The 23,837-nt window shown below is 38.5% G+C and overlaps 1 protein-coding gene across 7 annotated transcripts in view; it reads right to left on the bottom strand.

The window, feature by feature from the left end:
* Positions 1–18,116, bottom strand: part of MAP3K7CL (MAP3K7 C-terminal like) — a 34,792-nt gene extending 16,676 nt beyond the window's left edge. Inside the window, exons 1-6 of one of the 7 annotated variants that reach the window (XM_042810104.1) lie at positions 17,831–18,116; positions 12,787–13,122; positions 10,499–10,643; positions 10,262–10,322; positions 9,909–10,017; positions 2,137–2,198 (exon numbers count right to left, since the gene is read on the bottom strand). In XM_042810104.1, coding sequence (XP_042666038.1) covers positions 2,137–2,198; positions 9,909–10,017; positions 10,262–10,279 — 189 coding nt within the window. In that variant the 5' untranslated portion in view covers positions 10,280–10,322; positions 10,499–10,643; positions 12,787–13,122; positions 17,831–18,116. Of the gene's footprint in view, positions 1–2,136; positions 2,199–9,908; positions 10,018–10,261; positions 10,323–10,498; positions 10,644–12,786; positions 13,464–17,830 lie in introns of those variants that run through there. The other 6 variants (XM_042810106.1, XM_042810107.1, XM_042810108.1 and 3 more) reach the window with 6 other exon arrangements.
* Between the last annotated feature and the right edge of the window lie 5,721 nt (positions 18,117–23,837).

The following is a 23,837-nucleotide window of genomic DNA, read 5'->3' as shown; positions in this document are numbered from 1 at the left end:
TACCTGTTCCAATGCTACCAAGGCTCCATTAACAGAAATTGCAAACATATGCTATACAGGATTGACATACCCTATGCAAACTGAATCACACTAACTGAAAAATGTGATTAATAAGAAATTGTAATTAGGTACATTATGACTTTCTTACACTTACTGTTATTTTGGAATTTTAAAGCAATTTAAACCTAATTATATTAAATGTTTATAATTTTGTGATCCACATTGATGAAAGCAAAAAAATTAAAGTAGTTGTTGCTAAAGCTAAATGTACTATTACCTCTACATAGCTCAGAACCCTATGCTAACTAACTGCCACCAGTTCAGCATTAAGACATTTAAACATAATATGCACATAAGCTTGGAAAGCTAATGGGTGAAGCAGCACCATTAACATTATAATTTTGAGTGCTTGAATCAGATATTATTCATAAGATCCTTCGAATTACCTCAGATTTATCCCTAAAATAGTTAATGAAGGATAATAAGAAGAATACAATCTGAATCAAAGCCTTTGATTGTTCTTTGAACTTGCTGTCATCTTGAAATCATGAGGGCAAGGGAAGTTTCTTTTGAAAATATTTTACTTAGCAGACCATTATTTATCCAACACACTTAAGTCTTCCACTCTATTTCAGCCTATCATAAAATTACACATTTAGAGCACATTACTTGCTCCAGAAATGGGCTATAAAAGTCCTAATAAAAAATAATAACTTGGCCTGTAAAATACCTACATCTAACACTAGTAATTTTCTTTTTAGGTACCAACAGCAGTAATGACAATCATACTTTGCTCTTTTAGAGCAGCCTTTGCTTACTCATTTCAGTGCTCTTTGACAAGGAAGGTAGTAATTATTAACCTCATTTCACAGACCAACAGAGGGATGAGGCAATTTATCCATGAACACACAGTGTGTCGCTGACTGAAAAAAAAATGCAGGTATTGACTTTCTGTTCAATGTGTCTGCCACAAAACAATACAGATTTTCTGAAATGGAGTTCTTCTGAGGGAAGAAAAACTACCAGTTGTCTCTGCTGCTCTTTTCAGCTCAGGCTGTAAGGTGCTATTCATTCCTTTAATCTTTCCTTGTTATGCCCAAGCAGCCTGTCTCTGTTCCCAGGATTAGAGGGACAGAGCAAGAAGAGTCTCTGTCATCCTCCGTTCCTTCCTCAGTCATCCTTTTGATGAGAACAGCAGGAGAGAAAATTAAGTCCTTTAAGTCAGCAGCCCTCCAGTGTTGTCTCACTGGTTGACGGGGACAGGAAGGATGACATCATTGAACAACACGCTCTGCTAATGCCTTTCTCAATTTACACTCAGGAAACAACTGCCTTCATATTGAAATATCAGAGGAAGTCTAAATGCTCCTGGGAAACAGATGATCTAAAGTAGCTTACAGAGGCCAACAAACACTCCAGAACTGCCAGAGAGGAAAAGGAAATAATCCCTGGACACAGAGCTGGCTCTGTGCCTGGCAGACTATGGAGTTGCCATCAATTGCTACCTGATTGCCCAGCAGTCAGGGCTCCACTGACATCACAAATCAGAGCAGGCACAAAGGAGTTCACCTTTTCTGTCTTGTACTGCTTGCAGACATCTTCTAGGGCAACTGTGTGGCTTGCTGGCCATGCACTATGAATTCAGTAGTTTTGATGACTGGCCTTTATTATCCAAGAATTGAGATGGGATGGCACTGCAGAATGAACCTTTGTGTTCTCTAGGGATGCTTAAGAGAAGGCTGATCACAGTCTTAGCACACTTTGTATACATGCATGGCTCATTTCCCATCAAATCACAAAACTCCCTTCATTACTGTGCAGTAGTGCATGCTGTGTTTTGCACAGGAATTGTAAACAAACAAACAAACAAACAAAAAACCAACCAAACAAAAAAAACCATAAAAGCATGTGAGATTATTAAAGTAATTATTTCCCTGCAATTGGATTAAAGATGCTGAAACACTTTCTCAGATCTTAAAAAGACAACGCTTTCCTCTATGGAAACATACAGTCTTATTAAATGTTCATAGATTAGAGAAGTACCACTGAAAACTTTCATCTTAGTGTAACATCCAGAGTCTTTTAACAAAACAAATCTAGTCAAGTAGAACTGCAGTCAAAAAAGAAAAGGTTTACCTGCAGCTGTTGATCTAGTTCTGGAAATGCCAAAGGGAAGGAGTTTTCAGGAGCATCATCATCTAGAAGGTATAGATGACATTAAAAGCCAGTATGTACCAAGAAGGCAATTTCAAATAATCTGTTCAAAGTAGTTCTAAATTGCATATATTCACAAACATCTTCATGTATATGCTTATTTTTCTACACTTGCGATACCTTAATGAACTCTTTGACAATATCAATGAGTGGGAAATAAGGAAATATTTAGGTTCTAGAAAAGCAGAAATGTATTTTGTATTGCCGTGATTAAGAAACAAAACAAAGCCAGTTACAGAAGAAGAGTTGTGACAATTTAAAAACAATACAGTGAAACAATCCTACTCCCTGAGATATCCATTGCAGTGCAAAATAAGGAACCTTCCACAAACAGCACCCTTATAATGAAAAAGTTCATCACTGGAATGAAAGGGAAGGATAACTTCCCCATCACAGTACAATGACTTACCAGGGCTAAAACAACAACAATAGAAACCTTTTCTCCCACCATCCAAAGACAACTGCATGAACAAGAAAATTTGACTGGCACACCGGCAACTAGAAGACAGTCACCAACATAGATACGATTAACGTGAGGAAGCACCGCAAGCTTCTCCATACTGTAAGGAAATGCCTTTACTTTAACCTGCGGATTGTAGTCCTTCCCTCCTAGAGTCAGTTCATTCATGACAATGAGCCAAACTTTGTTTTTATTTATTTCTTTATTTTTAGTACGGGCTTCATGCAAAGGTGGGACAGAGTGTGCCAGTTGCGTCAGTGTTGTGGTGTGGACACCTGCCCACTAGTAGCTGGACTGAGATCAGAAATATGAATCATACTACGCAGTGTCACAGCTAGACACCGCAATATTTCTTTCTCAGTGACTTTCACACTATCAGTTTTGCATTGGGTTGTGATGACGGTTTGTGTATCTTACTACAGGTTATGGGAGGTGAAGGGAAGGTTACTATTAGCCAGCTTACAGAGGCGGTTATTTGTAATGTGTCAAAATAAAACAAGGATGGCTCTCACTGGAGAAAATTGCTACCATAGGTCAGATCCTGTAGACTGCTTTTTGCTGACAAACCTGTATGCCACAAATCCCCAAAAGGATTTAAAAAACTATGTGTCAAAGCAGGTTTAAATTGTTTTTCCAATATAGTTATCTCTTTATCCAGCCATCAGTGGTCATGTACTGGCTAACAGACAGTCAGAATCTTACTTTTAACTAGCTTGGCCTGAGATGGACACCACTAGGAAGGAATGCCCAGAGGAGGGCAGGGAGGAAAAATACAGTGATACGAAAGGGCAAAGCTAATATTTATGAGCCTCTGCAAGAAACAAAGCAAAGAAGTATGTTTTTATGGGCTATGTGTCTTCCTCATAAAGTCACACCCACACACACAACTTCCATTTGTGCACCATGTCCCATATGTGCCTATTGTAGGAAATATTTAAATGGTTTTAATTTCAGAGTTGTATCCTGATGATATGCAAGTGTTTACCTTTAATTTTCTGTGGCTTTCTTGCACGATATTTAAAAATAGACCAATAATCTAAAAGAAGAAAGATGAATCATATGACAGAGCTAAAAGGAAGGACAGAATAGGACTCAGTCAGACGAGGGGTACAGCTGCTCTACAGATATTTGGCCAAATAGCTGTTGAATATTCTGACAGAGATACTGGACCAGAGGAATGGTCCTATTTGTTTTGACAATTTCAGCAGTACAACTTCAGTACAGTAGCAGTAAGGAGAGAACTCAAACAATTTTATCTTAAGGAAAATCAAAGAAAAAGTTATCCCAGAAGAAGAGACATCAGCCAAAAAATACTTTTTCACTGAATCAGATATTAATAAGGAAAAATAATGTTGCAGAACATTAGAAAATGTTTTGGATTCCCCTCAGGAAAACAAACAAACAAACAGTAAATAAGGTTTTAAAATGTTTTAGAAAGGATGGAATAAGGAGAGAATTTACTGTAGAGGAAATCCTTTCAATAAGCAGATGTTCAGTACTTATTTTCTGAACTCAAGTGACTGAGTCAATGGTACTAAAAATGGAACATATTGGTATCCTAACCATTAAGGCATACCATAGTACATTTTATAATGGGCCTGCCCTAGCATCTATTGAACAGCTGCTAGGGTTTTTTTTAGTTATGCTAGTTTAAGACTTGTTTAAATCATCCTCTCAATGATGCTCACCACATCAGATAAGCTGGGGACTTTGGTGGCTTGAAATTTTTCTGAGTTCCTAATTCTCTTGGGCTCCTATCAAAATTTTCAGCTTAAGTGTTTAGCCCACAAAACCAAAGAGGTATCTGCACAGCTAACTGCAAGCTTGTTTTCCACAAAACCAACAACAAAAATATTTCTCCATAGCTTCCAGTGAAATTAATTACTTCTTCAGGTTGGTCTGTATTTCACCGTTGTCAAAGTAACAGCCACAACAACAAAAATTACTTGGTAAAAATAAAACACATTTAGATTTCACAAAAGAGGAAAGCAAGTGACAACAATTATTCACTTCCTAATATTCTTTTAAGGATACAGGCAGAAAATCAAGAGGCAAGAAACTCTTGCAGTTTCTTCTAAAAGAATTACTACTGCCTTAGTGCACAGGGGAACAGACTAAATCACATTCTTTTTGCTTTCCATTCAGTTGAGCTCAGACGAAGCATCTTTATGTTTCAAAACCAACTCTGATCATTCCTATAGTAAAGCCAGCAACATAACAAATGAAGAAGCTCCCTAAGCTGCCCAGCCAACACACCTTCATGCTGAGATGGCATGATGGGCAGTGGTGTGCATGGGCAGCAAGGATAAGCCATTCAACCCCTGTTGTCCGGGTGAGCTCTTGTCTCTCTGCTGATCACACCTACTCATAGAGATGTAATCATGGATTTATTACAAGGAATGGTACAGAGATTCACTCAAGCAATCTGATTTAGAAAGCTGAACTACATCAAGACTGACTTTCTTTGTACAAAAGGCTTATTACTTATTAGTGATGTTGTTATGCATTTGGTCCCCCAACATACACTAACGTTGTGCATTTCAGAACAAATCATGCTTTCTGGGAAGCTCACCATGTTTTGGCCTTCTGGAAATATCAATAGCACAGATTTCCATGATGTAGATAATTAAGTAAAATCCCTCACATTCTACTGTCTGACAAAATGCTTGGTATAGTAGTAAAAGTAACACTCCTGTCTTTTCCTATATACCTGCTCCACTGGGATGTGAGCAACAGCAGATGATTAAGTACTTGAAGAACATCTGATTTGTTTGCAGCATGAACTCACAAATTACAGTATCTCTTGGATCTTCACAAAGATAGCCGGAAATAGAACATAAAAATTTAAATGTGTTAGAAGCACATTAAGGTTGCTAAATCAAGCACTCAAAATTTAGGAAATGCCAATCACAACTCTGCTTCCTCGAGTAACTGAGTTATGATCCAGTCTTTAATTATACAATCAGATGCTAATTTTCTCTCCTACACGCGTGGGCAAGTGTATTCAAATCTCTTCCTCCTAAATTAAAGAATTAAATTGGTAACATAAGCAGGCTGTTATCCTGTAAGCAGATCAGCCCTTGCACAGGAAAAGTGCTCAAACCCGACTGCAACTGAGAGTTGGACACCACTGGAAAACTGTGTTACAGGGGGTACGGCCTTGGCCCTAAGAAGGCAGTGAGGCCCAGTAGCTACAGTGCTGGCTACTGACAGATGAGCACAGACTGACAGAGTTCATCCTGGAAGGCTGTGTGGCTAAGTGACTGGGACTTGGCACCACTGTGTGAAACTCCCTGGGTTCTATTCACGGTCCTGCCCGAAGCGACCTTACGCAACCCCTCAGTTACCTCACGCATAAAATAGTGAGGAATGGTCACTGCCCGACCCAGGAATAGGCTATGAAGGCTTGCTCAATAATAAGAGTTGCAGAGCTCCCCAAAATAGCACAGCCCATAACACAAGAGGTAAGAGCAAAACCCTCCTACTCTGTATACCTTCAACCTAAGCCCGACGTGTCCTGGGGGGAATGTACAGCCTCTGTCCCTTTGAGGGCATCTCACGTAGGTTCCTAACTTCCCCAAAATACAACAAGTACTTCCTATCCTAATAAGGTCCTGCACGCAGGATTTATCAAACATTTGGGGCTGCAAAGACATGCATGAGCCCAAACTAAAAAGTGAATGGACTGCAGTGTTATGTTGTCCCACTCTTAGAATTTCTTATTTTATGTCACAGAAATGCCCAAAAGACCTCAAAAATGGGCTGATCATGCCAGCCCCTGAACAGACAGCCACACTGGCAGTATGTTTCCCCCCTCAGGAGCATGTTTGTAGATAAGAAACAGAGTGAGATGAGGTGAGTGGTATCTGATGATTCTCATCATTTCCAAAGACCCAACCACTTACTTGTAGGCTGAGTGCAGTTTTGTAAAACCAGCTCTATAAATTTCACCCATATATTTTAGCAATCTCCATTAGTTTTCAATCCATATATTATCAGTTGGAAAGTCTTTGTTGCCATTACAAATGAAAATGAAGATGGAGTAGGGCTTTGAAGCTTGCTATTGACGCAGCCATTACAAAACAGTCTTACCAGATCAAATATAAAAGCAAAAAATTATTTATGGTCACTAGGAAAACAAAGGCATAAAGAGGAATAAAGTCATTTGCTATGCTAGCAAAAATACCATGTCATTTCACTGTCTGTCAGTTTTATTAAAAGAGGTATATTTTGCCTTTGTTATCTGTGATTTTTCCCAGAGAGTGCTATCAGAGGTAGAGCAGTAATTTATTACCACATTGCTACCAGAATTCTTTTGTTAGATTCAAGCTATTATTCTGGAAGGGAAATTCAAGAGATATTTACCTGTACAGTTTTTTTTTTTTTAGAACTACTACACAATACATATCTAGTACTCTACATTTAATAATTAGATATGATGTTTTAATGATATGGTCAGTAAATGAGATTTAATGACATAAATTAGGATATACTGAATTTAATTGGTTTAAATAAATCAGTGTTGATAAATTAAAATGAACTTTCTATTTGGGACCACTTATTTAAATTTTTGAACATCATATTCAGTTTAACTTGTATTGATATAAGATAGACTGATATTATATGTCTCAAATACATCAATTTAAAACAGTACCTTAAGTCAAACTGGTGCAATATGATGTGCAGACATACTCTGGGAAACCTATGTTTGATGCCAGCTTAGTGAACTTGAATAAAAGAGCCAAACATAGATATCTATATATACAGGAATAAGAGATACACAATAAAACTGTCATCTTATATAGCACTCAAATCAGCTGCTGTTCTTGGGACTTTTAAGGAACTGGTTTGCCAACATTCACATGAAAATGCTGTACAAAGCACAAAGCAAAGCACTGACTGACAATTAATGTAACACAATTAAGTTATTTCTTGTACACGGGATGGGCGAGCTCCTGTCTTGTAGGTCAGTTAACACAAAGTAATCTCTTCTCATGAGTTGAGAGCAGTTTCTCCTTTCACTGCTTCTCACACCCAGTGCTTGGTTACAATCCTAGCCAGTGAGATAATCACCACCCAGAAGAAACATTCCATTTCCCCTTTTTATATCTAGTTATGCTGCAAGTTCCTCCAAGTAAGCTGTGGTACAACCCCTGGAAGGATAATGCAGCGTTACTTGGTGAAACCTATCACTGTGCCTTTCAAATGAGATAAAATTCAAGGAAAAGTTTAAGTCAGAGAGATTCTGTCACCAGTTAGCCCTGGTGAAGGACTTCCTGTATGTACCCAGCTCATCTTAAAAAATGTGCTATGTAGCTCTTTACGCTATCTTGATCTGACTATGGTTTATTGTAAATTTGGAAACCTTACAAAAGTCTCTTTGCTTTGCCTTCTCTGAATATATTACACGTAATAATATTGAATAATATTAAATGTAATAATGTTTATAATGTAAAAGGTAATAATATTTACATGTTACTACTAGAAGAAAGAGTAGAAATCTTGTGCTGCAGTAAAACAGGGCGTGAGTTTAGACCTCTTACTAGCCCTTAAGGGCTAGTCGTGCAGTGAAATATATGGCAGTCACTTTTACTGGTTGCTATTTAATTTTATCACTATTCAAAGATTGTGGATTGCGTATTGCTGGAACTTTTGTCTTTATGTAATAAATGATTCAAAACTATGGAAAGGTTTAACAGAATGTAACAGAAAAAGATTACCTTTCTGTAACTGAGATTCTTTCTGTAAATGTTAAGAGAGGCTGAAATTATTAACAGGATAGAGAAGTAAAAAATAAATATGATGCAACATTAAGGAAGCTAGGCTTCCTGCCTTTCATGTCCCTCTTCTTCCAAGCTATTCACAACCTTGTTATTTCCTATTGCCGTCTCCTGTCACAAACCACTCTTTGATTTTCCCATGGTCTCAGCTTTCCCTGACTTGTTTTCAGTGTCTCCCATAAGCATTCTCTTTCTGTAATTCAAAAGATCACTCCCCTTTCTTTTCAGTCTAAGACCTAGATTTGCCACAATTCTTGTAAGAAATGTACCGTGCCATTATAGCTTCAGAGGTGACAAGGATTGATTATTACTTTCTGTAATAAAAATGTAATTAGCATGTTATTGTAATTTACAAAAAGAGGGCACAGAGACAGCCACATGTATTTCCTTATATTACTTCTCCCAATCTTTGTGGATTACCCACCTTTATAAGCTGCAAGTTATGCACAATAATATAAACGTTTGTTTTGAAATCTCCTTGCATAAGGGATGATACTTTCTTCCAAACTAATAGCTGTAAAATGGTATTATGCAATAATTACCTAGGGCATATAAAGTACATTCTGCAGTATTTATTACAATGAGAAAATGATATCCAAGTCAAGGCTATTCTCAGAAAGCTCAGGAAGAGACTTCACATATTATCCTGCCCCATAGAGCACTCATCAGCAGTGGGTTGAAGTTATCTTTATCAGAGATCCTCAGATTTCACATCATCAACACATCTCAGACAGTGACTCACCTTTATCAACAGCTCAGTCAACTTTATTTAAGATATTTCCTAGCTTCCATTTTACCTTGTCACACCCTGATTTTTTATTGCACATCAATGGCTCTCCAGACCTTAATAATATTTAAGATACAAACTAAGAATATTCATTTGTTCCAAAGTCTGAAGGGACCATGTGCATACAGAGCATATTTGAGCAAATTAATGCTCAGTCAGCACTAGCTGACAGGATAAACATCAATGAAATTTCTGCTGCTTTCTCAGAGAACATGCCATGTGGGGCATCCGTTTCCTGAAACCTTTCACCAAGCTGGGCACGTGTGGCACTTTCCAACCTTCCTGTTGAAGGGAAAGTCTCTTCCTGTTCTAGCCTCACTGACGGTACAAAATGTCCCTTTTATTCTGTTATTTTAAAATTGCCTGAAAATCAAGTATACTGTAAATACAAATGATTTTGATAGTTAATTAAAACCTGAAGTCTATCTTCCTGAAACCATTGAAAAAAAGTAATCTAAACTGTCAGTCATTTTAGTCTAATGAAATTGCTAATGGAAACATTAGAAGCTACTGGTCAAGAAAATTGATCATACGATACTGCTATCACTCAGGAAGAAAATTCACCTATAACTCTGGACTTCATTTGATATTGTAGACACTGGTAAAAAGCATGTAAAAAATTAAAGCAATCACTTCCTTGTGACTTAATCTGTAAATTAAATTGTACCTGGGGATTCATCCAAGCTGAAGGCAATTCGTACTGGCTTATCAGCAGGTACCCTGGCGGTGGTGATCATGTGGGCACTTGAGCCAATGCTTTGACTTGTCTGTTCCAGCTGAAATAATATAAACAAAACATTTATTACAGAGCACGTGATACCATCCAGCAAATGAGTTTTTTAATGCTTCTCATGCATTCATAGCTACCTTTCTCATTCTAACCAAGCAATGTTTAGAATCAAAGCCAAGGGAATGCCATTTCACTTATCCGTTTAAAAAGGATTCAAGTGCAGACTGCCTTTCTTTTGCTATTTGCAGATTAGAAAGTACAATGGCAAAGGAAGCTTCCCCTCTCCTCACCTGCTTGCTCCCCGCCATTGCCCCTTCAGCAAGCCTTGACTCGTGGCAATGCTGCCTGGTTCTGAAGGTGAAGAAGGAAGAAGGGGTGGGGAGTTGAGAGTAATATGACCCCAAGCCTGCCATGTGATTGGAAACGTGCACACCACTCCAGATGGTGTCAACAAGGAGGCACCCAACCTCCCACCTTCCACCCATACTCCCCCAGTCAATGGACAGAAAGTTAGTGGCTTGCCAAACCTTGGTGGTGGTTCTTCAGTGGTCCTCTGTGCAGATGTAGGGGTCTTTCTGCATGGGTTTGCCTCCCGGATCAGGACCTTAGGCAGTCCTTGGTATTTCTTCTAAGACCAGCAGCTCCAAAAGGCAGTTTTAATGAGATGAGACCCTGTCCATCAAGAAAACTGCTAATTCACTTCAAGCAGAGCAATAAAGAATCAATGAGTAACAAAGAAGTTTGTTACTACTGATCTGTACTAGTATAATTAAAGTATCTTCATTCAAAAGTTGTACTCACAGATCTAGTGCATGCATTAACCATTTGAATGAATGGTATGATTGAACTCTACTAAGTAGATGAACGCAAACTTGACCTTGTGGTATCCCTAGCTCAAAGCTGCTGAAATTCACAGATATTAACTTTCTAATTAGCTCCATGTGTGAAGAATGTGAAGTCAATGGGACTTCATGCATGCAAGAGATCTGCCCCTAAAAAATTATTTTAGGACTGTAGACTATGCTATCCAGAGTGCATTGTATTCATACCAACAACGTGGACAAATAATGAGAGTAGCTTTTAAATCACAGTAAAAACTCCAGGGTCAATGAGAAATCAATTTTTTCAGGGAAAAGCAACAACAACAACAATAATAATAATAACTGCTAAATGTTGTATCAAATATCACTAAGAACATAGCATTTACCTAGTGAAAAAAAAAACCAAGCCAATTTCCTAAGCCAATAATCTTGCAGTTTTTCAGTGAAGTAGCAATTGTATTGCACTGAAATCCCAACAACCCATTCCAATTTACACTTAGTTATTTGGCAGTCTCAGAAAGTCAATAGAACAGAATAATATTACAGGATTACAGTCTTCCTTGGTGATGCATGAGTGAATCAAATTCTTCCCTGGCATCATTGCATTGCAACCAGTGGAAGAATATTAAATTTGCATTTGGCCCATTAATTTCAGCCTTTATCTGCATTAATATTTAGCTAACAGATACAGTTACTCTGTGGCAACGTTACACAGTCATTCATTAGAATTAACCCTAATCAAAGAAATTGTAATTTAAAAGTCTTACTTTTTCTGAAAATAACAAATATTCTAATATCATTAAATAAATCTCATTTGGAGGTAAGAACTTCTTTTTCTGCTGACACATGAAAAGTATCAAGGATTATTCCTTATTCTCTCTTGCTATTCATCAAGGCACAAAAATTCGAACTGATATCTATTGGGCAGAGAAGAACAAAGGTCAAATAACTGCCACAGTGTATGATTTTAGTCTCAGAGAAAGATCTCTAGAGTCAATTGAAATATTCTATTATGAAGAGCACTAACATTTACTTTCTCAACATTATTGATCTTTTTTTCTTCCTCCGGAAACACTTTCTAAGAAATATTTGAGACATTTCATTTTCTTAAAAGACAATGGAACTGCTAATGCAAAATTGCTTGATTTTATTTCCCTTCTCTCCTCCCCAGTACAAGGTAAAGAGGAAAAACAAAGAGATTTTAAATGATAAGCACATCCTTGAAACAAGGCTATTCATCATTCTGTATCATTCTCCTGACATCTACTATCACGAGTGGTCTTCCACTTCACAATTCATATCATAGCCTAAGAAACTAAAATGATGCAATCTGCTGAAGAATTTAAATTTCTATAGCAATACTGTTTGGAATAATTACCAATTATTAATACCAATTACATGGTCTGTGGTCTTTAGTATCTTTACACTAGATCTCTTAACTCTAGCTGTTTGAGGGCAAGAATCAATACCCTTTCAGTAAGTGATGGCGATTTCTGTCATAACACAAAAGAAAGTTTTCATTTTATTCTAATTCACACACACACAAACAACAACAGCAACAACAAAACAGAAAAGAAATCACATCTTTGTACAGAGCAATTACTCTGCTATCCAGTTTCTTATATTACATTTATACCTTCAATCAGTTTTGTGCAGCATCCTCAAGCTCTTCATCACAACAAGCAATGAGAGTACAGAGAGAGGTGGAAGCGTTCTGTGTGCAAACAAGTTTTGATGCAGGAAACACACAGCCTGAAAGCCCCCATCCCACCCGCCTTCTCCACACATGATGAACGGTATCGCTGTAGACAGGGATGAATGTGAGTGGGCAACCTGGAATGTAATGTCCTTTAATGAGCAGCCCCCTAGCTCATGACTGTTGCCTATAGCGCTGGCTGCCGACGGTTCATAAAAAATCTGTAGCAGAACCCGGATAATCTAAGTGTTGTTACAGCGCTATCAGTTTAGTTCAGTTTTCACACCTGTTGCCTTACCTCACTTAGTGGAGTGTCTGCACTTGTGTAATCCAGGGCCAGCCACTGCCTTGGCTTGTCGTTGCCTTTATGGAGTAAAGCTTCAATAAAAGAAAAGGCTGCACCTGCTGCATAGCAACAAACTGACAAGGTCTGAGAAGCTGAGACAGCTGTCAGGGCAACATGCTGCTACCTGCACTTCCCATGGGCTTTGCGGTCCCAAGAAGATCACCCTTTTCTGCTTTTCTTCACAATTCTGCTTTTCCTTCCTCTCCTTTCCAGTGGCGAGGGATTATGATGCTGTCATGCTTCAGGGAGGAAAAAATCCTTCCGTCACAGGCATTATTAAACAGCAAGCTGTGGCGAGACCAAGATTTTTAATTCATTAGTCCTGGCAAACCTAAAATACAAACAGACTTGCTTCATAGGACAGGAATGTTTTCAGCATGACCCAATCAGTGTCTGTGTCTATTCCAGCAAACTGGCAAAGATAGCATGACTCCAGTCAGCAAAAATGTCTGTGGCTCCAATCAGCTTGGGGTGACATTGCCAACTTGGACCGGCTGCAAGCGGACTATCAAATGATAGCAGCAACGATCAGAGCTAACAACAAGGGATGGGCTCGGTGTTTTGGGCTCGGTTCGCGCTGGCTGCGGTGAAGCGAGGCTCGGCTAATAGCAGGCGACAGCACTGCAGCTCCGCAGAGGCAGCGGCACATTTCAGAATGCGTGCGCCGTGAAAGCAGATGTATTTATAGATGAACTGACAATGACGGCGATAACTGAAGCTGACTAAATCAGAGACTTGACTGAACTCAGAGGATTTCCTAGTGTGATTTCTGGTAGCATTTCTCAGCTTTGAAACTGCAGGCAAGTAATTAAGAGAGAAATCTTGAACTATCACAAAAGAGAAAAACTCCTTCTGTTTAAATTTTTATCAGGCACGTGTACTGCCCACATGACGTTATTTGATTGATTGCTACCACTGTAATTAAAGAAATGGAAAACAATTACAAAATGAGTACACAACAATATTAAAAAAGGGGTTCTTTTTTTCTAAAAAAAAAAATCAAGTTATTTTTTGAAGGTGTATTTACTTCTAAACTCCAGATGGAAAAGCTTTATCTAACCCAAGTGGAGGAACTGCTAGATTCTTCTGTTGGCTCAGCTGAGATATACAGAGGTTGCAGGACAAGTTGAAGTGTAAAGGCTCTCTGAAGTCAAATCTTCATCCTCAACCTCCCACCTCTCCTCAGTTTCTGGCTTCAGCCCAGGATTGCTGTAATCATTGCAGATCTCAGGAACTCAGCAGCTGCCCTCACAAGACCTTTTTCATACTCTGAAATGACCAAACTACAGAGATATTCTATCCACATCGCCCTTCCGCCAGCAACAATCCAGAAGGGTATCAGGGAGCCAGACCATACCATTAGTTAGGTGAGGCAATCTTCTGAACTGAACTGTCATTTTAGAGCAAGCATTAGGCCCAAATAGTCAGTCAAAAGCAGAAATACATCTCTGACTATGCTCACCCTTTTCTCTTGATGTATTTCTGAAAACAAAAACAAAACAAAAAAAATGATGGTGCTTTCCTCTATGTCTCCTTTGGAAGAGGAAGGAAAGAGATTTGTCTCCAATCATAATCACTGCTTCTAACAACTTTCTACGGATCAATAGCATCAGCAGCTAATATTGATCTCCAGCTCTAGGACTAGCTATTGGGAAAGTATTTGGAAATACAGAAAATCCTTGCTTCACTGACGTTACTAAAAATACTTTTTTTTTTTTCTGTTCCTACAGAAACAAGGTTTCACTGAAATCAGTCTGGGGCTCCTCAGTACAAGAGGCCCTGGAGCTCGTCCAGAGAAGGGCAACAGAGCTGTGAGGGATCTGGGGCACAAATCTGATGGGGAGCTGCTGAGGGAGCTGGGGCTGTTCAGTCTGGAGAAGAGGAGGCTCAGGGGAGACCTCGTAGCTCTCTACAACCACTCGAGAGGAGACTGTGAGGAGGTGGTGGTCGTCCTTTTCTCCTAGGTGACAGCAATAGGATGAGAGGGAATGGCCCCAAATTGGTCCAGGAGAGGTTCAGTTTGGGTATTAGGAAGACTTTGTTTTCAGCAAGAGCAGTGAGGCAGTGGCACAGGGAGGTGGTGCAGTCACCATCCCTGGAAGTGTTCAAGAGCCATGTGGATGTGGCACTGAGGGACGTGGGCATGGTGAGGGTGGGCTGGTGGCTGGACTGGGGGATCTTAGAGGTCTTTTCCAACCTTCATGATTGGAAACATAGGAATGGTCCTATGTAATCTCTTCTGCCTTTATGTGGACAGATGACATTTAGATGGTACAGGTGGCTTCATTATATGTCATTACGATAAAGCCTAAAAAAGGCTCTCCACATAAAATTATGACATGCAAGATCTTCAGTAGTCATAACAGCAAGGGTCTTGGTCAGAAAATATGGCTGAATAGTTCAGGAATGGCTTTTCCAGAAAGCTCTGACACTCCACATTTCCAGACTGACACTTCAGTTGTACTCTGTTTAAACAGCATATGTGTTTGAGTTCATAAATCATGAACTCTGAGTTCATAATCATGTCTGGAATCCATTGTATACATATTTTTAAATGTCAGTGTTTCTAGTTAAACCTTGTGTTGCTATCCATGGTTTACAATGGAAGACAGAAACACCTGTGCTGCACTGAATGTGTACACATTTGGGTTCTTCTCCAGAAGACTATTAATCATGAGCTTAGATATCAAAATTCTACAAACAGCCAAGGTTTACATTCATTTAAATATCAGTTCTATGCTTTACACAATGCTTGGTCATCTGGAATTACTAGTTAATGTAAGGCAGCATATTTTAAGAATCCCACAACATTGTGGCATTCTACATATAGGACATTAAATCTGAAATATCAAGTTGAATGATTTGACTGTAATCATTTTGTCACATATTTACTACTGAGGTAATACAAGAAATAACAATGTATACTTAAATAGCATTTTTTTTTTTTTTTTTTTTTTAAATTACTTCACAGCAATAAACTGGAGAAGAAATCCATTTTAAACAATGGGTAAATTGAAGTTCAGGGTGCTTCAATACTGTGATTTGCTGAAACTAGTAGTTGAAGGCATTGTAAATCTGGGAAGGAGATACATCCCGCTTCTCCTATTCTGTAGTCTGATTGAAATCTATGTATCTAAGAAAACTATTCATCCCTTCATTGCAACACAAAGAATACTTCTTCATAACAGTTTGCATATACTCTTCATTGTCATATTTGTGAAAATTACAGGATGCCTATAACTCCATTATTTATTTTTTATTTCATTTCATTTCATTTCATTTCATTTCATTTTGTGCAGGGCTGTGTCCTGTTTCATTTCCACAATGCTCTTAGACATCAGATGCCTGGTACCCAAACGTGTTAATGCTTTATCACACTGCAAAGCTGGTGATAAGCAAGAAGAAGATATCATCAAAAACATCTTAAAGAGACATACACTAAATTAGGAACACTGAAAGTCATTGATGCTCAGTAGCAGAGACATGCAAATCTGTAACAATTTTAGAATGAAGTATAAGTTATTCTACGGATGTAAAAAAAAAAAAAAAAGCCAATATCTGCTATCTAATAAAACACCTGTTGCCTTCTCTTTTTTAGCTTTGCTACTCTCAATTCATCTCGGCTTCCCAGTATAAGTAGTATTTTAGTAGCATATGATCTCATTCGTGCTAAAATGGTGTTTCACAGATTGTCAGTCACTATTTAAAAATACACTTTAAATATTCCATCATATGGAAGATGTCCCAAGGAGAAATGAAGAAAAAATATATATATATACTTTGCTTAAAATTGCTCATACAGCAAAATCTTCATTTTACAAATTCCTCTGAGCATGAAAAGAATCAGTTTTGAATATTTCTTATTTTGCTGCACATTATTGCTGTAGCAAAAAAATTCTTATAAGGAACCTCTGCAGGAGCCGTTTGGTCCTCTTTACTTAGATTGAGGCTGACCAGGTCAAAGCTGCTCCTTGCCAAGGAGAATTGACTTTAAAAACATAAAAACTGGTGGGTAACACTTTTAGTTCCACATTATGTGTAGAATTAAGGAAAACAACATAAACAACAAATACCAAAACACCTTGATTGCAAAGCTCAGCATTTGCCAGACATTGAAAACTTGGTTGTATATTCCATTTTGCCTGTCATGGTAATTGAAAAAATGCCTTCACACCATCCAGAACAATACCATTTCTTTATTGATTCAATCTCTTCTATAAGGATAACCGTTTCAAATCAGCATGAAATGAGTAGAGAAATAAGTAGAGAAGTGTTTTTTGTTTGTTTTTGTTTTTTATTTTTTGTTAAAGAGGAATTTTAAAAATTGGCTTAGTCAAGGTAATACAGAATGACAGGAGCTGACTCAACATTTTTTTCACCTGCCTTGTGATCATCTGGAAATAACTGCAACTTGAATCATTTGAAAGTCTGACTATTGAAAAGCTCCAGCAATCTGTAGACAAAAACTGTGGGAAGCTAATGATGCTGACAGGAAGAAAACATATACCTCTGAGACAGGAAGCTGCCAAAGGTCCTAGAATATTTATTGGATGAAGAGTAAGATGAAAGCTGAAGTTAGAAATATTACTGGAAAAGGATTGCTGTTGTCAGAAATTAACAGGTGCAAACATACACTCACATCAGCACAGAGATGCAAATAACCTTTAGAAATTAAATACAGGAAGAATACAGCAGGTCATCTGAATAGGGAATGATGAATAGGGATATGGATAGACAGTATGCAGCAAAGCACTGGGAGATTAATAGACAAATATTCAAAGCTGGCACTGGCTAGAAAGAAACATTAGCACTCTCCTGAAAGCACTAAAACACAAATACATCAAGTTTATTTACTGATTGTGTCCCTAAACCATAATAAACTGTCTTAGGACAAAAAAAAAAGCTCTCTTACAGTCATGTAAAAGTTGTCACTCCACTTCAATTGGACCTTTCTTGTCCTAAGGAAATGCTTAATTCATTTTGCTAAAGAACTTACCTGGAGGAAATGCTGCAGAACATTACAGACTTATCCGATGATGGCTGAGGTCATCATGCTCCCATGGATACAGCCACAAGACTTTCAAACCAATACACTTTTTTATCAAACTTTGTTGCTGTCAGGTAGAAATCAGCCTCCAAAAGAACCTGTGACAGAATCCTGAGCAGCAGCCGATACTCTGTGCCAGTGGTTTTAGCAGTTTAACTAAAATACAGAGGGCTTTTAGCAGTATTCGCAGTAATGACTCTCAAGCATACTGAACAGCTTTGAAAACCGTTATTTCTAGATAACAGAGAATAAGTACTGATTTTGGTAGTCTCTTATTTACACTTACGTCAGATTATGAATAGAATGTACATACCTGCTCTTCAATGCTGCCCCTTAGAGGACACATTCAAGAAATTCATCCATCTCCCGTCGAAGAGCCTTCGGAGACAGTACAAAGAGAATGCATCAGGACAATATAATGTTGTGCCATTTGAAACCTATTAACAATTTTGATTCTGACTGTTCACCATTACGGTATATTAACATGTCAAATTCCTTAATCACTTCTAGGAAATGCCTCTGCTTCAGTGATGTTTGTCAAACAAAGCAAAAGATTTCCCATACCGCTTTTGTGCAAGTCCTCTATTGACATCCCAGTTTTAACTTTGTGATTTTCTTCACATAGTCATCCACACTAATCTGAGAATAAAAAGAAATCTACAGACTAAACATGTACTCTTCTTTTTGTTTTAATTCTTTTTCCTTTTTATGTACTCCTTTTTGTTTAGTTCTGTTGTCAGTACCAGCTGATTGTCTTAACTCCGTGGACTGTACCCAGGCTGCCATAGCTCCTGCTTGAGATCTCTTGATCCTGATACTCTTGTGAGAGCAACAAGAATGCCACCTTATCAGGGAGGCAGCACAGAATACTGCTCTCTAGATAATCTGAATTAAGGGATCCTCATAAAAATGTTAAATAATCTCATCTTTCAAGATGCAGAAACTCTATGTTTGAAGTCTGATGATTCTTTGAATTCCAACAGATGTGTGCAGTTAGGTTGTAACATCTGGTAGCCATCTATTTCAGATGAAACGTTGAAATGTTGTGATATTTAAGACTGAAGTCTCAAGTATTCTCCAAAGGCATCAAAAGAAAAGCTGAAAGGTAGGTGGGGTAGCACATATTTGGGGACAAATTGCACATTCCAGGTAACAGTTCAGATCATCACTCTGTTTGCCTTTTGACTATTGTCTTTAAACACAGCGTAGAACTAAAGAAGTTGCTATTTGAATAACTAAAATGAAAATTACTCCTGTCTATTCACACAATTCCTATACTTCTATAGTCATAATAAAATGTCACCCATTTAAAATTAACAAAACCAGCTATCAGTACATCCCACGCTCCTTGAAATGTTAATTCCAATACCAGTAGCACTAAATAGTTTGTACTACCAATGATTTTCTATGAGTCTGTGCAATGTCATGCTAAGGATTCACTCTAATGAATTTAAGGGAGAAATACCAGAAGTATGTATCTGGAATTCTTTAGCACAGACACCTAGACATAAAGCATAAGGATTTATTTTTATTAGTTTAAAAGTAAAAATACCATGGATTACACCCTTAGAAATAGATATTCAGTGTTTTATTATTTTAGTTTGGTCTGTGATCCCAGTATGTAAAATCAAGTATTAGCTCTCAGCTTCATAATCTCACATGAGTCTCACCAGAACACCACCTTTGTTTTGCTGTTCTTCCATACCTGCCAGTGGTAACAGAAAGTCAAGACGAGCTACCACAGAGGATGGAGGCATAATGAAGTACCTCAGTAGGTGTTGGAGTTCAAGCTTTCAAACTGAAGGCTTGAAAGGCAGACATCAGACCGCCTAAGAGAGCAAAAGCTGTTACACTTATTTCTTCAAAACCATCATAAATAGAATCATATGTTGCTGAATGACTGCTTTGGGTTTTTCATCTTCTCTACAGATTTCTCTCTGAATCCTATTCCACGGTGTTTTTCTGAGTTCATGCACAAAGCAAGTCTAATTGTCAAATGTCTTCTTTTATTCCTAAAGCACGTGAAGTTCAAACAAAGCAAAAAATTTAGCAGTATGGTTCAGAGTTCTGTAGACTCTGCCCCCCAACATTTCCTTCTGTGAAAGTGCTGCCTTCTGGGCCAACCTATCCAAAACCTCTGTAAGTGATCAAGCAAGCAATTATTCTGTCAGAGTTTCTGGAAATGTTAGGAACATAGATGACTTCCATGTATATCTGTGGCATGTTGATGTTCAAAGTGGTGGCATGGCTTGTTGCCACACAGTGTTCTACTTCAGGCACTGGTTTAATGTCTTCTGCTTTTGTTGCCAGCTGGCTGAGAAGAGGGACTTCTGCTAATGGACCAGAATAACCAGTGTGAAGTTATATTTTTGGACCATTTTTCATCCAAGGGAATGAATGAATTTGCTGTGAATCTCACGTGGGGCATTTCTGGGATTCACAGTATAAAAAGGTTATTGAAGGAATCCAAAGGAAGGCAACAAAGCTGGTAATAGCACTGGAAGGGATGGTCTGTGAGGAGAGGACGCTTGTACTGTCAAGTCTTGTCTGGAAGAGGTCAAGCAGGTCTCATTGCTCCTCACATCTTCCTGAGCAGAGGAAATGGAGAGGAAGGCATTGATCTCTTCTCACTGGAAATCAATGACTGGATGCATGGCAAAGCTGTGCTGGGGAGGCTCAGGCTGATATTTGGAAAAACTTTTTTGCTGTGAGTGTGGTCACACACTGAAATAGGCTTCCTAGAGGGGTAGTTGAAGCCCCATGGCCATCAGTGTTCAAGAGGTATTTGGATAATATCTCCAGTAAAATGCTCTAACTTTTGGTTACCCCTAAACCAGTCAGGCAGTTGGCCTAGATGGTCTTTTGAATGTCCCTTCCAAGGGAACTATTCTTTTCTGTTCTATTCTGTTCCATTCTGTTCTTTTGCTGCATGCATATTACAACACTGGTACATTCACAATTACCTGTTTCGAAGTTGTTATTAAAAAATGTTTGCTGCTTATATTTTACATTTAAACCACGTCTTGCTGCTTAAATGATACTTAGTGTATGGGAACTGCTGAATCACGACCACCTGAGGCGAGCAATAAGTCAGCCCTGGGAGCACAGGTGAAGGCAATTCACCTGTGCTGCCGGAAGGGGTGGAGCCTGGCTGCACCTCTCCTAGACTGATTTAAGAGCTGACTATCAGTAGGGAAGGATCTCTTCTGGAGATCCCTCATCTGGAGTTTTGCAGTAAATCTGGGATGTGGCTAAGTGTTCTATTTATTCTCTTTTTGTTATTGTAATCTGCTTTGCCAAACTCTCTTGTTAATTTCATAATTATGATGTCTTTATATTCATTGAGTATACATTTAGGCAATTGTCCATTTACAATATTTATATAACTATATAAATATTACTTTTTCCCTACTACGTAACTTAAATGCCAATAGTATATTTTTCATCTTAACAGATTTTAAGTGGTAGGTGATCTGACTACCGTTCAGAGACAGGATCAAAGTTTAGGGATTTAACTAATATACTGGAATAAAATCTTTTGATATGGTCCCAGATTTTGCCATGGATACATCTAGGGCCTTTGGCATGACACTAAAGCATGATTTCCTTCTTTATACAATGTGGTATTATATCTCCTACTTTACAGAAGTGTATAGTATTTAGTTATTAACATTTCTTTAAATACTTAAGGAATTGTGTGGGGAAGACTAAGCGTCTCTTGGCAAGATGTGATATTTAGTTACATCTAGGAAAGTTCATGTGGGGCAGAAAGGGCTGCAAAGGTGTCCTTTGAACTCTTCTGATTCACAACCAAGCACAGAGTCAGGCCAATTGCCCGGCTGCTGGCAGACACAAGGGGCTGAAAGAGAAGCCAGGAAATAATGGGATACACAGAAGTTCCCTAGGTCGTGCTGGTGGGTCTGTGCTGGCAGCAGGATAAAGAGAGCTCTGCAGTCCCTGGGCCTGATGCCTCATCTCTGGAACTGTTCAAGTCTAGGTAGGATGGGGTTTTGAGTAACCTGACCTAGTGCAAGAGACCTCTGCACATGTCAGGGGTGTTGGAACTGTATGAACTTTAAGGTCTCTTCCAAGTCAAACCATTCTATGATTTAGAAGCAGCTGGGCCAGGAGACTCTCACTGACGTAAGTTCGGGAGACTTCATGAGTTTCTCAACAGGTATATTCTGAAGATACACAATTACAAAACCTAAGATTAATCCCCAAATACGAATAGAGGTAATACAAGAAAGAAAATCTTCAGTTACTTGGACAAGGTCTTTAAGATTATTTGGGTAGAGAAATAAGGTATTAAAAAACTGAAAAAAGAAAAAACTCCACCTTTTTCTTTCCTAAACATTTATTATTGCTTTAAACTAACCTTTAGAAAATTCTAGATTGGTCCTCCTAGTCAAGGCAGGACACAGTGCAGAAAGGTCTTAGACCTCAATGGCCCAAGTGCCAACCAGCCTAAGGTCTTGAACTCGCAATCCCACTACTTAGCTATATTTGCTTTAATTAGCATCAGCAGAGTGAAAGAAATGCAGATCAGATGCGATAGTAGCTTGTTTCTAGGAGTCTGCAAACAGTTGTGATTTCTTTTACTCTTCATGACTTCAACTGAGTGCTATTTCTGCAGAAGTCTTTGGCTATCCAATCCTCAGCCCACCATCCTGTTCCAGTATTTCCTATCTTTTGAAAGTACAGCCTAAAATGACTTTCCCCCACTCCTCAGTTTGATGTTCTCCAAGTTTCCACATCCCATACATGCTGATAAATTCTTCCCACCTCCAGCAAGAGCAGCCAAGCATAATAGCAGCTGGTTTGTATTTCCCAGATACTGTGCAATGCACTGGAAAAAAAACTCTCAAATCACCATTTCAAGAACTAAAGAGAGATGACTCCCCAGGCCTTAACTGATGTCTGGATTTGGCTTTCTCATGGAAAACAGAACATAACATCTAAATCTGTTGTTTTTACCCAAAGAATCTTTCTTATGCTATCAAAGCCAGAAAGAGCTCAATGATTTTTGCTTTCCCTCATAAAGCAGATGTCCTTGGATTGTGTTTTGGTGTGTAGTGTGTCTGTGACTCATCACGATTTTAGACCTGAATAGTACCTGCAACATAACATAGTTCAAACAGCATCACTTCCATTTTGATACTATCAGCCTTTCCAATCTTGTTTGATTAGAAAAACTTCTGATCTCTTGCTACATATGCGGAGAGAATCAAACATTATGGATCCTTAGCTCAGTGAGGGACTGTGAATGCTATTTTAAAACAAGTCAACATTTTCAAAGAATTCCACCCCATGCAAAGATGATTCCTCTTTAAAATCCTCAGAAGTGGGGACTTCAGGAGTGACCAGCTAATTGGATTAGCTATAGCAGAAAGCTTGTATATTGAGTTAAAAATACTGATGGTAAACAAGTCTTTCTTTCCTGTGTTGGTTGTACCAGCAAGTGAGATAAGCCTGGGATGCATGTAGCATTTAACTCAGGAGCTGTGCACCAGTGACCTAAGAAGTACTCATAGCTGATTAGAGCACTCCTTCTCGTTTTGTGACAGGTGAGATAATCCCAGTCTGGAAAAAGACTGTGCAATTTACTGCTGCTGTTACCAAGAGAATAACGCTCATCTTGAATGCTCAGTCCTATGTGGTTCACACTTCTGTGTGTCCTGCATAAGTGTGATTCTCTGCAAACTAGGTGTGATCCTCAGGTTTTCATCAACATGATGCTCACATTTGATCACTGGACAAACATCAGCACTGATTGACAAACAATCAGATATTTTACCCACCATCTCACCAAACACTTTTATGTCCCTTATTTTTCCAATTTGTCAGGTTCCCACTGTGGAATAAGTAAATAGAATCTAAGCCTTTTAGCATTCTGCCCTTTTTATGAACTTCGCAAGATCTTGTTAAATTTTACCATCCCATAATTTGACAAACA

This window comes from Centrocercus urophasianus, unplaced genomic scaffold (assembly GCF_019232065.1).
Source record: "Centrocercus urophasianus isolate 14NV4802_14NV808 unplaced genomic scaffold, USGS_Curo_1.0 seq_12, whole genome shotgun sequence".
Classification (NCBI taxonomy): Eukaryota; Metazoa; Chordata; class Aves; order Galliformes; family Phasianidae; genus Centrocercus; species Centrocercus urophasianus.
Note: the sequence above shows the minus strand (reverse complement) of the source record. Positions and strands in the feature narration are given on the sequence as shown.